Genomic DNA, 18,264 nt, shown 5'->3' on the forward strand with positions numbered 1-18,264 from the left:
ATTGGCAAGCTGTAAAATCAGCTGAGTCACTTCATTAGAGTTTAGGGATTAGTACTGGCAGGAGCTTACTGCTGTAGCTATTTAAGAATTTTGTATCCGTATGGATATTTCTGTTCCTAAAGAGGTGGGTGTATGTGTAAAGGTTCAGAAGTGTGTCAGCATATGGAGTTATGCTGATTATAGTGCTGTAAATGCTGTAGTAATATAATTATACTGACAAATTTTCTTAGACTTTCTTGACATCAAGATGATTATGATATTTAGAAAAAGTTTTTAGATTAGGTAAATTTTTTGCAGAGAAAGAACACATATTAAAGAATTTATGTATTATGCTGTTTACAACCTAATAACTCCTTTTAACACTGAAAGTATAAATGTATTTATTTAAATATAAATTATACAGAATCAGCACTTTTAAATGTGGTTAACTTCCTAATGTCAGTGCAGGGAACAGAGAATGCTCTAGTGCCCTAATCTTAATAGATCAGAATATAAATGGGAAATATTGATATGGAATATTACCTATTTTGGACAAACCTGTCTTTCAGCAAGATCTTTGAAACATGGTGGGTGGAAAACTTGGAAGATAGTAAGTAACAGCAGCTCTTCTCCTGGGAGTACAGGAATGAAGTTGGGTGGATACTGAGAGCTGCAAGACTTAAAGTAATTAGCAAGAGTGGTAGTGTGGGTTGTAGAGTAACCTCATTAACTTGAAGTCGTCTTTCACTAAGGAGTAACACAGAATGACCTTATTAATTCACTAAGTAGTCCCTAATCACTCTTCTAAAGTACGCATTTGAAGTACTTTAGGAAGTGCCCAGTGTGATGTTAATACAGCTCCCTAGAAATGAAAATCTAAAAAGATTTTTATTTCACTTTCGTGTTTATTAGAAGAAGGGCCTAAATAGAAACCTGAACTTCGGAGATTTGCAGTTATTTTCTGATTTGAAGGAATAAAAACTATTAAAGAACAGTATTTTCTGTATTAAAAACTCACTGTTATCTTTTTGCTTGTTCCACTGCAAATAGGTCATTGTGAACAGTGATTCCTCGCCTACAACTTTAAGAATTTTTCTGTCATAGTTTCTTTTTTTTTTTTGAGATACATTACTTTTAGTTAATATATGGTCTGGACGAAAGAGACATGTGAATGGGATTTTGATACTGGGATGAGTTAGAAATTATGCCCTTATCTTTTTTTCTCCTTGGTAGGTGTTGATGCTTGTAGTAATGGAAGGTTTATTTGTATATTTTTCTCTTGGAAATCAAAAGCATCATCTGTCAGTAGATGGAAGTGTACTTAAGCTGACCATTTGTTGCTATCCTGTCACATCAGTTCATTCAGTGCTGTAGCTCTGACCTCAGCCTCCTTTCTGTCCCAGGAAGTTTTGACAGCCTTGTTTTTCCCATGTAAACTTGTTTTCTAAAGTTGAGTCCAATGTTCAGCCTTTGTCTGTGTTATAGATGCTCCTGGAATCCTTTGTTTTACTATCTGTCGAAATACATTTTAGTTCTGAGCATAGTCTTAGTTGGAACAGCAGTAAGGTCTATATTATAAAGGGCCCTAATTTTCCACAGCAAATATTTGAAGCAGTTTTAGGTCATTTTGATCCATTTTGGCCTGCAAAACCAGTAAGGATTTACCTTGGAATTATGGTGTAATAGTGGTGCATACTTAACATGATTTGTCTGACTCACTCTTTGGTTCCTGCTGGTGTTGACTGTATTTGCTTAGTTAATGCTTCATTAAAAAGAGGGGCTGGTCCTGAAAAGGTGCTGTGCTTGCTCTGTTTGCTAGAATTGCTTCTAGGTAAGCAGTGGATTTCTCTTCCCTCTACTTAGGCTTACTTGTACTTCCCCCTTGCTTATGCTTTAGTGCCTTTACTTGGGATTGGATTGTGTGAAGGCTCAAGGGCTACTCTGAAAACCCATTTTCACAATTTTGAGGCATAAAGACAATCCACTGAATGAAGGCAACACTTTCCCTCTCTTTTTGTTGATCAAATGCCAGCACAGAGAAACCCCCAGTGGAGCTGCCTGAAAAGAAGGGAGCGGTGTACTTTGGGCATTTGCTATATGGCTCTGATCGCTCATTGTGGGGCTGGTGTTCCCAGCTACCCCTGCTAGTTCTCTCTCTGGCACTACTCACACAGGCATGTTCTTGTCCCTGAGACAAGGTAGAGCTGATGCTCATAGTTTCAACCACAGGAGCCCCATGTCATCGCTTAGTGCAGATTTGGGGATTAAAGGGTGATCGCTATAAAGCTGACCTGTGTCCTTTGGTTTGTATGCAGTTATTGATAGAAAAGTTAGCTACAGCATAAAGACTGAAGTCCTTCAAAATGACAGCTAGGCAATTTTATGCTGTAATTGTTTAGCCACCTGTTTGAGAAGATCATGGCTGGAGCACCAGGGATGTGTTCATATACCCTACTTGCCTGCTATTGCCGGCTGAACCGTTCATCTAGACTGTGTGAATGACAGAACTGGTACTTTCTGGTCTCTTTTTTTCAGGAACTTTATGCTCTGCTGAGGCCTGAGGAGACTTCAGCAAGCCAAAAGAATCTGAATTTATCTGTATGGTCTGTGTGTGCTTATGAGTGTAATCTGTCTATCTCCAGAGGACACTCCACTGCCTTTCTGTTTTTAATTGCCAAGTCACTTTCTATGACTCCATGAAAAGTCATTGCAGTCCCAAGTTACTGGAAAAGGAAATATTGAACCCATCTATAAAGGGTAGAAAGGAGGACCATGGAAACTACCACCCTGTCAGCCTCACCTCTGTGCCTGGGAAGGTCATGGAACAGATCCTCCAGAAGCTGTGCTAAGGCACACGGAGGGCAGGGAGGTGGTTCTAGACAGCCAGGACAGCTTCACCCAGGGCAAGTCCTGCCTGACCAACCCTGTGACCTTCTGTGTGATGGAATGACTCTGTCAGTGGGCAGGGGAAGGGCTACAGATGTCATTTATCTGCACTTCTGTAAAGCCTTTGACAGGCTCCCTCCTAACATCATTCTCTGTAAGCTGGAGAGAGATGGATTCGATGAGTGGACTGTTAGATGGATTAGAAATTGGTTGAATGGTCACATCCGGAGGGTAGTGCTCAATGGCTCAGAGTCCTGATGGACATCAGTGACAAGTGGTGTCCCTCAGGGATCTGTTTTGGGACAAGTGTTATTTAATATCTTCATCAATGATACAGACAGAGGGATTGAGTGCACCCTCAGCACGTTTGCAGATGACACCAAGCTGAGTGGTGTGGTTGCCACAACTGAAGGATGGGATGCCTTCCAGGGGGATGAACAAGCAAGCATGAGAAGTGGGCACATGGGATTCTCATGAGTTTTAACAAGACCGAGTGCTGGTGCTGCACCTGGGTCGGGACAACCCCAGGTATCAGCACAGGCTGGGGATGAGCAGATGGAGAGCAGCCCTGCCCAGAAGGACTTGGGGGTGCTGCTGGGTGAGAGGCTGGACATGACCCAGCCATGGGCACTGGCAGCCCAGAGAGCCAAGTGTGTCCTGGGCTGCATCCAGAGCAGCGTGGGCAGCAGGGAGAGGGAGGGGATTCTGCCCCTCTGCTCTGCTCAGGTGAGACCCCACCTGCAGTGCTGCATCCAGCTCTGGGGTCTCAGCACAGGAACGACATGGACCTGCTGCAGTGAGTCCAGAGAATGACCATGAAGATTACAGGGATGGAGCACCTCTCCTATGAGGAAAGACTGAGAAAATTGGAATTGTTCAGCCTGGAGAAGAGAAGGCTTTGGGCTGACCTAATTATGGCCTTCCAGTAGCTGAAGGGAGCTTACAAGAAAGCAGGAGAGGGACTTTTTTACAAGAGCATGTAGTGACAGGACAAGGTTACTGTAGTGGGTTAACCCTGCGCACCCACCAAAGCCACTCTGTTGTTCCCCTCCACAACTGGACAGGAGAGAATATAATGAAAGGTTCATGGTTGAGGTTAGGTCTGGGAGAGAGATCACTCACCAAATACTGTCATAGGCAAACCAGAGTTGAATTGGGGATATTAACTGAATTTATTACTAACAAAATCAAAGCAAAATAATGCAAAGTAAAATAAATCTTAAAAACACCTTCTCCCCTACTCTTTCTTCCTTCCCAGTCTCTACTTTCTCCCCCACCAGCAGTGCAGGGAGATGGGGTCAGTTCATCACTCATTGTTCCTGCTTCTGCTCAGGAAGAGGAGTCCTTCCCCTGCTCCAGTGTGGGGTTCCTCTCACAGGTGACAGTCCTCTGGGAACTTCTTCAACCTGAGTCCATCCCATGGGCACCAGTTCTCCACACACTGCTGCAGTGTGGGTCACTCTTCCATGGGGTGCAGTCCTTCAGGCACATCCTGCTCCAGCATGGGTTTCCCCTTGGTTTGCAACCTTCTCTTGGGCATCCATGTGCTCCAGTGTGGGTCTCTTCCATGGGCTGCAGGTGGATCTCTGCATTCCCATGGACCTCCATGGGCTGTGGGGGAATCTCAGCTCCAGCCCCTCCTCCACTGACCTTGGTGTCTCCAGAGCTGTTCTTCACACGTATTCTCACCTTGCTCTTCTCTGGCCACAATTACATCTGCACAATAACTTTTCTTTTTCTTAAATGTTTTATCACAGAGGTGTTACCACCATTCCTGATTGACTCAGCCTTGGTGAGCATCAGGTCCATCCTGGAGCCACCTGGCATTGGCTCTGCAGGACGTGAGGGAAGCTTCTGGCTGCTTCTTACAGAAGCCACCCTTGTAGCTCCCTCTGCTACCAAAGCCTGGCCACACAAACCCAATATAGTTGCCCAGAGAAGCTGGGGATGTCCCATCCTTGGAAGTGTTAAATGCAAGGCTGGGTGGGGCTCTGAGCAGCCTGGTCTAGTGGAAGGTGTCCCTGCCCATGGCAGGAAGCTTGGAACTGGATGATCTTTAAGGACCCTTTCACTCCAGGCCATTCTATGATTTTGTATGCATCTCCGAAGAGTTCCTGTGTAGCTAACTGGAGTTTTTGCCTGACACCCTATGATAAAGCCTGGTTTTCTTATGGGAAGACTGGAAATCATTCCTCTAAGTCAGAAAACAAATGTACTGACAAGTGGAGATTGTTCTCTACCTGCTGATTGAAAAAGTGTCGTCTCTGATTAATGTAGGTAAAGGTTCTGGCAGAAAGGTAATTTTAAAAAACCCTCAACCCTTAAGTTTGTGCTAGAGAGCTGTTTTTTTATAAGGGCAGCATTGCTGATACAGTGCACTGGCATTTGTGTGCTGACAAAGAAGTCAACACAAATTATATGCTCTTAGTAACTTAGTATTTTTACTGTGTCTGTTGGGTAATTGGCTCTGGTGGATAGGTGTTTTAAGGACAGGAATTCTAATTTTTTTTGTGTCCTTTTTTAATCTCCTTTTTTAAAAAAATACAGCCAAGTTCCTTTTGTGTTGTCTCTTTATAAGCTGCTAAATGATAGAAAAAAGGTAAGTTTTAGTTTTGCTAAGTATGGCTTTCAACTTTCTGTGTCTGTGTGGCCATCTAAGAAAAATGGTTTACTACTCTTGCTGATACTAAAATAGACAGTGGAACTCCACTTGGTAATACAAGTGTGGGTTTGGTTTGTTTGGGACTTTTAAGATTTGTGTTTATTGGATTTTTTTTCGCTCAATATAGTTTGAAGAACATTGTTCATAGCAGTGTTTTAGTGATCTGCCTGGTGTTGCATAAAATTCAGTATAAAAGATCCTACACCAAAACCATTGAATACATTGTCCACTTTAAATTTCATGTACTGAAATGCTTCTTGTGTTAGCATATGGTAGTCATCTAATAATGAGTACAAATTTCAGACTTTTTTTCCCACCAGTGGATGTCTAAAATGCAAAGTTACTGTAGAAACTCTTCTTAAAAGCAACAGACAGTAATAGGCTGGATAGGCCAGTAAAAGTTTTACATATGTGATTGGGGTTTATTGAAGCTTCACTTACTAATTTGTCATTAAGGATGGTTGGGCAATGTATTTATTTGTCAAGCAGCATTTTTAATTTCTTCATAAGGCATGGTAAGATCTTGAAGGAAACTATTGGCATTTTGCTGTCCCAGGATTTGGTGCCTTTGTATGAGCCATTGCATACTAGATGGCATACTGAATGACCTCTGAGTCTTCAGAATGATTCATCAACAAGTACTTCACCTGTCTTCCGGTTTAAAAAAACACGTTGTTATTGTTTCTTTTTTGGGTTTAGAAAAGTTTTAGGCCATCTTTTGAAAACCAAAACCATCCTTGAAGGAAAAGTTGCAATATTTGCTTCCTGTAGATTTAGTCTGGTCTCCTACATCTAGGGTTGAGGTGTCCAGCTATTTTGACTACTGTCACAGCATATATCCCCTTCACTTAATACCCCACCATCACCTTGGTAGTCTTTTACCACTGTGGTGAGCCATCATAATGCTAAGTTATTTATAGCTAAGTAAATATGCTACTGGAAGATAAATTGACTTAAAATATAGCTCCATGTGTTAGAACTTTTGATCCAAATCAGTCTTATTCACAGCTGTCCTAATAACGAAAAGTATTATTTCAGTTTATATTCTGTAATGTCAGAGGAATAGAAGGAGGACCATTGCAGCTTGCTTTTTTTGGTTTGGAGTTTTGAGGATGTTCTTCACCATCCTTGCATATGGAAATGAGGCTAACAATAAAGAGGAGAGCCAAAGGCTAACGAGACATGGATATGGAGAGAAAATGCAATGAACACAAGCTATGTTAATTAAATATGTTCTCAGTGTGATAAAGGGAAAAAAAATGAGGCAGGAGGTAGGAGAGGAGACTGAAATAGGATAAAAAGACAAGGGAAATAATGTAGGGAAGAAGGACCACTCAAAATCAAATTGTATTAAACCCAAAATCTTCAGTCTTTGTATATAAAATTTCATGATTAAGTAGCTATTAATCATCATGAACCTTGAAGCACTGTTAAGAAAACATGCATTCTGTTTGGTGATGTGAGGTTAATTCCTAGAAAAAAATCCCAACAAGATAAATTTTTCCCCTGTATGACTGTAAAATTTCAAGAGTATCTTTTTCTGCTGGCTTCTTAATGCAGCGTCTTTGCAGATTACCTATTTGAATTTTCATGTGTGTATGAGATGAAGGGTTCTAAATGAATGTTCTGAACCAACTATAAATTAGTTGAGCAAATGATGCGTGCATGGAAAGCATTAATGTGTAAATGTGGAAGTGTATGAAATTGCTCCATGTAGAGAAGTTTGCACAACATAGTAATGTGTTGTGTTTTTCCTGCAGATGTCCTCCTCGAACCTTTTTGCCAGCACTGTGCAAAATTTTTCTTGATGAAAGTGCTCCAGACAATGTACTGGAAGTAACAGCTCGTGCCATAACGTATTACCTGGATGTATCAGCTGAATGCACCCGTAGGATTGTGGGAGTGGATGGAGCTATCAAGGCACTTTGTAATCGTTTAGTAGTTGTTGAACTTAACAACAGAACGAGCAGAGATTTGGCTGAGCAATGTGTGAAGGTAAGTATACTTAAGAACCTCTTGTTTTTAAGAAGGAATTGGATAATTTGCTGTTTCCAAAGAGCTTGCTCATGTTCCAATCCTATTAATTTTATTAAAATGTGATGCAGAAACATGGACTGTGACAGAAGTGTACATGCTGACAATGCTGCTTTATCCTTACTCTGTCTGGTGCTCTTCACAGCTTAACTTTCTTTAAAAAAGAAAATATAGAAAAGGAAACAAAAAAAATTAGAATAAATTTCTTGTTTATCTTGTATGACTAGAATGCTAATAGAATGCCAAAGACTATTTTTATGCTACAAAAGAAATGAAGAATTGCTCCAGATACAGATAAATTACCTGGTATAAAAAAATTGTCTGCTGTCTCTTCAATAGCATAGATACAGCTCCCCTGCACCCTTGTGAAGTTTTTAGAGAAATTTAGAAGACCCTTACGATCTCTTATTTAAAGCATAACTCATGGCCATGTGGTAGCATATAGCTGGAGTTCTTGCTTACCGTGACATCAGAATTTATGCATTTCCTATTTACTAGTTCCAGTCTACTCAGAAGTGCATCACTAGGGTAATGGTGCTCTTACAAGTTTCAAAACTCTTGGTTGTGTGTTTCTCCCACGATGAGAGATTATTACCCGTCTTATGAACACCTGTTACGACCATCCCTTTGGGAGATGTTCCATGTTTTTGAAGAAAGCTGTAACTAACTACCAGAGTACTGGAGGCTTTGGCCTCTTCTGGGTGTTGAGGAAGAGAGAGATTTTTCTTTTTTCCTGTTGTTTCATTTCTTAACCAGTTCTGTAGATGGATATAAATATTTGACTGTGGATATAAATAACTGATTTTTGTGTGTTCATTCAAGTTAAATTTTGTTTTGTCACAGGTGTTAGAATTAATCTGTACCCGTGAGTCAGGAGCTGTGTTTGAAGCTGGAGGGTTGAATTGTGTTCTGACATTCATTCGTGACAGTGGACACCTTGTTCATAAAGATACTTTGCATTCAGCTATGGCTGTAGTATCCAGACTCTGTGGCAAAATGGAGCCTCAGGATTCTTCATTAGAGATCTGTGTGGAATCACTGTCTAGTTTATTAAAACATGAAGACCATCAGGTAATGTAACAGTTGGCTCAATGTGCTGTGAATTTAACTTTTGTTAAGTTTAATAAAGAAATTACTAGGTAACTTTATATAACCTCCCTGACTGTGTGTTTACATAGAAGGTGTTATATTTGGGTATTAATATAGTTTCCTTTATAGTTGTAATGATAAGAGAATAAAAACACTGCTTAGTGTTTGACTCTGAGTGCTGGTGTTTGAATATAGTCTTATTTAACCTCTGAAAACTGTACTGAAAAATATCCTGTAACTTTTTCCGGTGCATTTTGAGACACTTTCTGAAGTAGTTATTGTTCTATGACTGTACCTCAATCACTATAAAATTGAGCATAGGTAAGAGACAAAAATGAATGTGGTTTGTATTTCTTTTGCCAAACTAAGAGAAGCAATAAAAACATCCGTAGTCAATGCTGAAGTATTACACTGAAAGCCAGCTTAAATGGTACTAGTAGAGATGCTGCTCCATTTCTTTATTGAAGTTTTACTAACTTGAGTAGTCCTTGTAAAATCTAGAAAATTAATCCCAGAGGAATTATCTTTCTACTATTAGAATACTTTTGTGTATGTCATACAAATGTTTTGGAATAGCCATTTAGCCAAATTCTTACTGTAGCCTGGCCAGGCTTCTTGTCCATACCCAGAACTGAGTCTCCATTTCACTCCCACCTCTGTCCTCATTCCTTTCTCTACATGCACGCATCCAGCCTCCAGTCTGGTTTACTAAGTACATCATATTTGGGTAACTAAATTTCTTGCCTGTGAGATAATTTTGTAAAAATATATTTTTAGATCTGAAAAGTTGGCAGGGGGCTGTCATACACTAACCATTTCAGAACATGCTAACATTTTTTTTAGCTATTAAGTAATTTTATTAGTACACTAATCATCTGAGGCAAGCTAATCTTGAAATTCAGACCATTAAGTCTGTAGTATTTTAGCTGTTTCCCAATTTATAAATTGTTAGAGAAAAGCAGTTGCTGGGGCTGTTGGAGATGTGAATGAGAGTTCAAATTAACCTAATTGTTCAGCAGTTAAGCTTAAAGATAAGTGTGTTTAAGATTGGACCCAGATGATAGGAAATAAATCTGTACTGGTATCCTTGAGAACTATGTTATGCATGAAACAGGCCTCAGGATTACAGTGGATGTTGGATGTGTATTATGGATTTGTCCAGTAATGTCCCTTTCCAAATTTTGTGGCTCCCCACCTTGTCCTTTTGCACTCTTGGGTTTGGTTACTTTTTGTGTGGGCTGCCAGTTAGTAACACCACTTGAGGGATGAGTTCAGACCAGATGAATGTGGCCCCAAGAACAGCTTATCTGTAACTTCGGTTTTTTTAACCTTTGTGTTACTCTTGCAATTTGGGAGAAGAAATGTAAATACTTTCCAAATACTCTTTCGCTTTGTAAACTGATGCCACTAATGCAGTGTGTTAAACAAGTGAACTTTCTTGTGTATTTTTGACAGCTGTTATGGTAAATATCTATAAAATATATGCAAATAACATAAGGTTTGGCAGAATTGTTTATCTGTATTGTCAAAGAACTGGAGCAAAATGCCAGAGGACATGGACAGTGACCATTACACATTAAAGAAAAAAATCCATTGCAAAAGAGTACTGATAATTCAGAATGTTTGGCATGTACAGACCATACCAGAAGTCTGCAAACTTAATGGAGATTTAAGATTTTTGTCTTCATGAAATCTGGCTAATACTCTAATCTTGTTCTGTGTGTTAATGAATAACTGTCTTGGAGTACTTGGTCTGTAGTGATTCAGAGTTTGGTTAGAGAATAGGTATCATGGGGTGGTTTTTCTACTGTTTCTTGACATCAGTCTTGTTTGCTACCGTACATCTTTAAAGGCAAATGTGCCTGAAGCAAGTTATCTCGATAGGCCTGTGCAAACCTCCTGATCGGAAAGACCAAAACTTTTAGTATGTAGATAGAGAGATGTTAAAGGCACAACCTTCCTTTGTTTTGACACGGACATGAAAAGATGTTGGATCCTTTCCTGGGCAGTTGGCCAGGAGTATTTTTTGTTGGATTGTTAAGAGGATTGTCAGTAAGCCTTGTTTACACAGTGTCACTGGGGTTTTTTGTGTGTGGTTGGTTGGATTTTTTCCTCCCTTTTGTGACAAACCTAAATTTGGGAATTTGTATTTTGTTGTCACAAAAATTCTTGTGTGTCCCTGTGTCAGGTGCTCAGTGTATAATCTGAGTTATCTGAGAGTAAAATTTGCTTTTCCCAGTTTGTCCGATTTTTGGGCTTGGTCCAATTGAAAACTTTCTTGTGCTTGAGAGAAATATGTAGACCTTTAAATATAACTTGAATGATCACGCTTCGCTGTCAGTGTAATACTTTGTGAGTTTTCAGTTGGTGCATCATTTAATGGCTCATTTGATAGCATTTATTTTAATAGAAAGCACCAAATTAATATAACATTTTAATATTAGTAGAATATTAACTGTATATGTAAAAATACAACATATTAGGATATTTGGTATTCTATAAATATAGAAGATAAAACTGCAAAGAAATTTTTGTCTTCATTGTTCCTTGAGCCACAAGTTAGAAATTCAGTAAATGTGTGAAAGCTAGGAAGCAAATCCTCATAGTGCAATTTCTTGCTGTTTCGGGGGGTTTTCTGGTGTGTGTTTGTTTTATTAGTAGAAGGCTACTTTAATAGTTTCTAACATTGGAACTACCAGAAGGTTAAGTACTCTCTATTTCAATACCAAGCTGTGGGTTGGTTTTGATTCTTTTTCAAACTATTGTGAGAATGGACAATTGCTAGTGGGAATTATAAATCCTGCATCTATATTTCCTGTAACAAGAAGATCTATAACTAAAAATTCCTTAAAAAGGGCTTCCAACATGTATTAATTTAACAATATTGTCATAAAGTGTGTTTTTCTAGGTTGATTTGGGTTTTTGCTCATATAGGTAAGGACATGTTCATAAAGCTGATCCTCAGAAAGTTTCCTTTATTTTTATATATGATCAACAGAGAGAAAGAGGGGAAAAAACACAGCAACAGTACAGTCCTTTAGTGAGCAGTTCAGAGCACTTGGTGGGTTCGAACTCTGAGTTTCTGGCCGGACTCCTCCTTTCATTGACTTCTAAGGGAACATGGGGAAATCAAGTTCTTGTATGTGTCCTGTATTCTTGTGGATATCCTCTTAGCATCTTCTTATTTAAGTAAAAGATATTTCATCAGTTTTTCTTGGACATCTTTCTTAGGTTTCAGATGGAGCTTTGAGATGCTTTGCTTCATTAGCTGATAGATTCACACGGCGTGGAGTTGACCCAGCTCCATTAGCTAAACATGGATTAACTGAGGAGTTGTTATCTCGCATGGCAGCTGCTGGTGGGACAGCATCAGGACCATCTTCAGCTTGCAAACCTGGACGGAGTAGCACTGGAGCACCATCTACCGCTGCAGACTCTAAATTAAGTAATCAGGTGTCAACTATTGTAAGCCTGTTGTCAACCCTGTGTAGAGGCTCTCCAGTAGTAACACATGTAAGAAATTATTTTATGCTACAGCTTTTGTTTTCATGGGGCTTTTCCCTTTGTGTACTTCAATATATGCAAGATTTATGTTGCTATTTTATATGTAGATATTCATATTTGTAGATTTTATATATATATATATTTACATGTGTGCACACACACGTACACCTAAGTTATTTTTAAAGAGGGGAAAAAAGGAAGCATTTCATTTGGAGATTAAACCCAATTCTGATAGTATTTTCTAAAGCCCTGTATATTTTTTATTGTTCAGACTTTTAATTATTTCCAGGATCTTCTAAGATCTGAACTTCCAGATTCTATAGAAAGTGCGTTGCAGGGTGATGAGAGATGTGTACTGGATACCATGCGGTTAGTAGATCTGCTTTTGGTGCTACTGTTCGAAGGGAGAAAAGCCCTGCCAAAATCTAGTGCTGGATCTACAGGCAGAATCCCAGGATTGCGAAGACTGGATAGTTCTGGGGAACGTTCTCATCGGCAACTGATAGATTGCATCCGCAGTAAGGATACTGATGCACTAATAGATGCTATTGACACAGGAGGTAAGCAAAAATACTCTGAAAAAGAAAATGAGATGCTTGCTTTATCTTTGATTTTTATAGTCTGTGGTGTCATAACAAATGCTTAGGTAATTCCTTGAAAATATTTATATACAAGTTCACTTACTTTGTTAAATACTCAACAGCTCTTGTTGGTAATCATACCTATGCCACGTTTTTTTTATTGCAGTTAAGAGCATAGATGCTTCTCCAGAATTATTGAGAATGCTTAATTTTTGTTGGACCTGCTTTTTATTTAAAGAATACTGTTGAACTTTAGTTAGTTTATAGTTGTGGGAACTTTAACTATTTTATTTAATTTTATCTTTCAGCTTTTGAAGTAAATTTTATGGATGATGTAGGACAAACTCTTTTAAACTGGGCCTCAGCTTTTGGAACTCAGGAAATGGTAAATTAGATTTATAGACCCTTAAGAAGTTACATTATTTATGTAAGTAAAGAATAAAAAACCTAATTTCCATTTTCTTGTGTAACAGGTAGAATTCCTCTGTGAAAGGGGTGCTGATGTTAACAGAGGTCAGAGGTCATCCTCATTACATTATGCAGCATGTTTTGGAAGACCTCAGGTAGCAAAGGTATGATTTAAACTGACCCTTAGGATGCCTTACTGACTTTTCATCTTATTCTGTTCCAAATGTCTTCAATGCAATATGTTGGACGCATGCGCTGTCAAATATTTACATATTCTTTGCAGTGTTTATCAAAACACAGATTTTTCATTATAATAGAGCAGTAATGAATAAAAGTAGTTTTATATTAGCTCTACAGATATAAAAAGCACAGAATACTTACAAGCATGAGAAGACTGTAGGAATCATGTATGAAAAACACATTTGCTACTTTAGAAGAAGAAACCATAATTTTTTTTCATACATAAAAATATTTGTTTTCAGACTCTCTTAAGACATGGTGCAAATCCTGATTTGAGAGATGAAGATGGGAAAACTCCTTTGGACAAAGCTCGGGAAAGGGGGCACAGTGAAGTAGTAGCTATTCTCCAGTCTCCAGGTGAGTGCAATTTTTAATTCCATAACACCTGCTATAGTAGAAATGCTGATATATGTTCAGTCATGCAGTTATTGGAATTTTACTATATTAAGGTTATTAAAAAAAAGAATTGTGACCAACCTTTCTTAACCCATAACACATGCATAAAAACCTTAGTATTTTAAAATGTTGTAAAATGAGGGGAATTACCAAAGAAATGATTAAGTGGGCATGAACAGTGCCAGTTGTCCTGCTCTTCAGCTGTGGAATTGGGCTAGAGTAGGATTTTGTTGTGGATTCAGAGCGTGTCAGCCTTGGTAGCTTCTCTGGTATCCTTTCTTTCTACATGGGAACTGCACTTTCACTGTTCTTGAGAATTCTAGTGCCACAGGTGATACTTGCTATTAAATACTTTATTCAGGAAGTCATGCATGTGTAAATTTTACATTTTTAGGAATGTATGTTCATGTTCAGGTGCTTGGATATTAGTAAAGAAAGCTTCAATGTGTTGAAAGGTTTTTTGTTTGGTTTGTTGATTTTTGCAATTGAATGTATTTGGGAAAAAAAATTTTCCAGGGGATTGGATGTGTCCTGTCAACAAAGGGGATGAGAAGAAAAAGAAAGATGCAAACAAGGATGAGGAAGAATGTAATGAACCCAAAGGAGATCCAGAAATGGCACCCATATACTTGAAAAGACTATTGCCTGTGTTTGCACAAACATTTCAACAAACTATGTTGCCTTCAATAAGGTAATTATCATGATAGACAATTTATTAATACACACTTTAAAAAGCCAAAGTAAATCTAAAAGTTTAAATAATGCTAGTGACAATCATATTTCTGTTTGAATAGAAGTGGTTGTTTGGAAAGTGTTGCAAGAGTGATTTTTACTTATCATTTTAAGCAGCATTTTTTTCCTTTCAGGGGGAGCGGTGTGTTGGAAAAAACATGGTTAGTCATGGGAGACCAGAGCGTACCTCTTGAATGTAGCAGCATGATGAAAGAATGCTATGTTCATATAGTATATTGTATACACTGTGCATACAGGATTTGGTTACAGCTGTTTGTAGCCACTGTAATGAAAGTTGTAATTTAGTAGAGGAAAACAAAAAAAATGATACCAAGATACATTCATTGGAAAATCATCAAGACTAGAAAAAGCTATTTTTGAAGGTTTTAGAAGACTTACTAACAGGTTATCAACCAGAGAAGATGCTCTTTGTAATTCTGTTGAATTCCAAAAATGTAGCCTTGATTTGTTACTTATAGAGGAATACCGTGCATGGCATAATGGTTGTGATAAATTGCATCTGATCATAACCTCTTAGCCTTTTATACTGCAAATATGACATTTATTCCAATCTCTTATTTATGTTCCCAGTGTTTACAGGTACTTTGGGTGAAAATGCAAGATAAGAAAGGCCTCTAGTGGAGAGAGACTCCACATGAGCTGATGATAGAAAGCTTAAATTAGGTCATTTTACTTGAAGGAAATAAGAAACTATGTTAACAGTCTAATAATGATTAATTGTTGTTGCAGATTGTGCAAAGAAGTAGTTGGCTCTCTCCTTGAAAGTTATCTTTATGAATCAGAAAAATTATGTTTTTAGAAGTCAGTCAGAAAAATTCGTCTTTAACCCTACAGGAGTTTCCTCTCAAATTAATTATGGTTCTTAGTGTGGGAAGCTGCATGATCTCATAGTACTTTCAGAGTTAAAAATTATAGGGATCTCAAAACATGGGACATACATGACTAAAATGAAAGGCTGGATACCTCTGAGGGTGACAAAGTGTGCAGAAGTGAATTGCCAGCACTAAAAGTCGATATAGACAGGACATAGAATAGGTTTACCTGGGAAAGGGTTGAGGAGAGAAGTATATATTAGATGGACAGCGCCGTCGAATCAAAAAATACCAGAGGTGCTTTATTCTTAGAGATAATCCAGGGCTTACTAACAATAACTAATTTTGGTACCAATAACAAGAACTGAAACAGATTAAATTTCTTGTGTTTTGAAAATATTCATAAATAGAGTACAAAAGGAGTTTTTTCTTGAACCTTTTTGTTGCTTTAATTATTGCTTGCTTTATCATTGTAAGAACCGTTTTTTTTTACAATCTTTTAAAGGAAAGCAAGTCTTGCGCTCATTAGAAAAATGATACATTTTTGTTCTGAGGCGCTGCTGAAAGAGGTTTGTGACTCTGATGCTGGCCACAACCTGCCCACAATACTGGTTGAGATAACAGCTACAGTGCTTGATCAAGAGGTAGGAAGAAAGAAAATGTTATCCTTTATGAAACCAGTACAAAAAAGGGAGTTATACTCAGTGATTCCATGTACTTCGTTAATAAGTAACCCTAAAACTTTTATAGTGTCCCTCTGTGACCACATGTAAAGTTCAGCATGTAAAGATATATTTAATATATATATTTAATTAACATATATATTTATTTAATTTATAATTGTAAATTTAATTAATTAATTATATTTAATTAATATATATATATTTAATTAACAAGATCTCCTTTGTTATTTTCTTTTCATCCCAATGTATTACAGGATGATGATGATGGCCATTTGTTAGCCTTGCAAATCATAAGGGATTTAGTGGATAAAGGTGGTGATCTTTTTCTAGACCAACTGGCTAGACTTGGTGTAATTAGTAAAGTGTCAACTTTGGCAGGACCATCGTCTGATGATGAAAATGAAGAGGAGTCTAAACCTGAGAAGGTAAGTGTATGGAATTTATTTATTTGCTTTATTTGTTACTGTAAAACCGACACTTCTAGTAAAATGTTTATTGTTACAAAAATGGACAGGGCAAGGTAGGATATTAAATTAATCCTTATTGTATGCCACATGTTTTAATTGTTTTCTTCTCTACCTTCATTTTCTGTTAGCATATTATCTGCTGAGTTTTCCTATTCATACTTCTTGTGGTCAAGTTGTTTGGCACTTGATTTTGTTTAGTGTTTGGAAAGTGACTAGTAACAAAGTGAATCCTTCCTGAAGTATTCATGTCAGAAGTGTATCTTTTTTGATGTTCATGCATCAAACAATTCCAGATGTTTTAAATGTTGTTATGAAATATATTAAATATATAAAAAAGAAAATAATTTTCTGCTTAATGAAAGCCGTAAGTACATATTGAAGTTATTTATCAATTTCCAAGTCTTGTTGCCAGTCAGATGAACTGAATGGATAACAGACTTCTTCTGTTACCAATTCAATTAAATTTATAGTTACATCTTAAGTGTATAGTTAAACTTAATTACTGTGGGGTTTGGGTTGTCTGGGTCTTTTTTGGGAGGGGTGCTGGTTTTGTTTTTTGGTGGCTAGATACTAAACATCATCTGGACATGGTCCTGGATAACCAGTCAGATAACTGAGCAGGGTTTGGACTAGATGGCCTCCAGAGGTTTCTTCCAAGCTCAGTCATTTTGTGATTCTTTTCTCACAATTCAAGTTTTGAACAGAGGTGCATGTTGCAGGCAGTAAGCTGTTGTTATTGTTGAGTAGATAAGGCTATATGTGAAAGGAAACTTCTAGGAAGTATATTATTCTATTAAAGAATACTTTCAAGGATATGTCTTGCAGGAGTAGTATAGTTCCTACACTTTTGGTTTGAATAATTCTTCTCTCCTAAAGAGAGAGAAATCTCCTCCTTTTAAAAATGTCTGTGGTTTTTATGTGTTGGGGTTTTTTTGGTTGTTTGAGGATTTTTTCCTTTTTTTTTTTTCAATGGATTGGAGGTTTTTGTGGTTCGTGTTGTTGCTTAATACAATGTTATTGCAGGAGGATGAACCACAGGAGGATGCTAAAGAACTGCAGCAGGGTAAACCATACCACTGGAGAGACTGGTCAATCATTCGGGGAAGGGACTGCCTGTATATCTGGAGTGATGCTGCAGCCCTGGAGCTATCTAATGGCAGTAATGGATGGTTCAGATTTATCTTGGATGGAAAGCTGGCCACAATGTATTCCAGTGGAAGCCCTGAAGGAGGATCCGATAGTTCAGGTAGATTTTTTACAATTCAAGTCCAGGTTAAGTTTTGAGACTGTTACATTTGTTTATATAATTTGATTTGAGCTATTTTGTTTTGCAGGAATTGGCTTACTAAATAGTAAAGGATGTAAACAGGTGGAAGGTGGTCAGTTAATTGTGATGCATTTTATCAGATAGCATGTGGCCATAACTTGACTTTCTTGGTGAATTGTGTTAAGTAAACATCTTGCCAGTAAAAGTATATTAACTTTTTGTTTTGATTCTTCTCCATGCGTACTTAATTTTTTCACCCCAGTCATTAAAAGCACTTTGTAGTGGCCATCCCAGGAAAAGCAGGTTGAAATGGTGATTTGTTGTTTGCTTCTAGCTAGCAGAATGAATTTGCATGTGTTTGAAGACAAAGTAATGGAAAGTTTCTCATCGAGATTGGGAAACAAATTACAGTGTCTTAATTGTTTGTTGGAGAGAGGATAAGGGAACAGACCTTATGCACTGGCAATGCACAGCCGGTTCTGATTTTCTGTACAGAATACACA

General features: G+C 37.9%; 1 protein-coding gene across 10 annotated transcripts in view; it reads left to right on the forward strand.

Moving 5' to 3' along the window:
- The window catches only part of HECTD1 (HECT domain E3 ubiquitin protein ligase 1), a 63,149-nt gene that overhangs the window by 10,342 nt on the left and 34,543 nt on the right, over positions 1-18,264 (forward strand). For 7 of the 10 annotated variants that reach the window (XM_039551964.1, XM_039551958.1, XM_039551965.1 and 4 more), the window contains exons 3-13: positions 7,288-7,522; positions 8,405-8,632; positions 11,882-12,163; positions 12,426-12,714; positions 13,044-13,120; positions 13,209-13,307; positions 13,626-13,740; positions 14,296-14,470; positions 15,850-15,988; positions 16,282-16,452; positions 17,518-17,740. In XM_039551964.1, coding sequence (XP_039407898.1) covers positions 7,288-7,522; positions 8,405-8,632; positions 11,882-12,163; positions 12,426-12,714; positions 13,044-13,120; positions 13,209-13,307; positions 13,626-13,740; positions 14,296-14,470; positions 15,850-15,988; positions 16,282-16,452; positions 17,518-17,740 — 2,033 coding nt within the window. The remainder of the gene's footprint in view (positions 1-7,287; positions 7,523-8,404; positions 8,633-11,881; positions 12,164-12,425; positions 12,715-13,043; positions 13,121-13,208; positions 13,308-13,625; positions 13,741-14,295; positions 14,471-15,849; positions 15,989-16,281; positions 16,453-17,517; positions 17,741-18,264) is intronic. The other 3 variants (XM_039551960.1, XM_039551961.1, XM_039551966.1) reach the window with 1 other exon arrangement.

Source organism: Corvus cornix, chromosome 5 (genome assembly GCF_000738735.6).
Source record: "Corvus cornix cornix isolate S_Up_H32 chromosome 5, ASM73873v5, whole genome shotgun sequence".
Classification (NCBI taxonomy): Eukaryota; Metazoa; Chordata; class Aves; order Passeriformes; family Corvidae; genus Corvus; species Corvus cornix.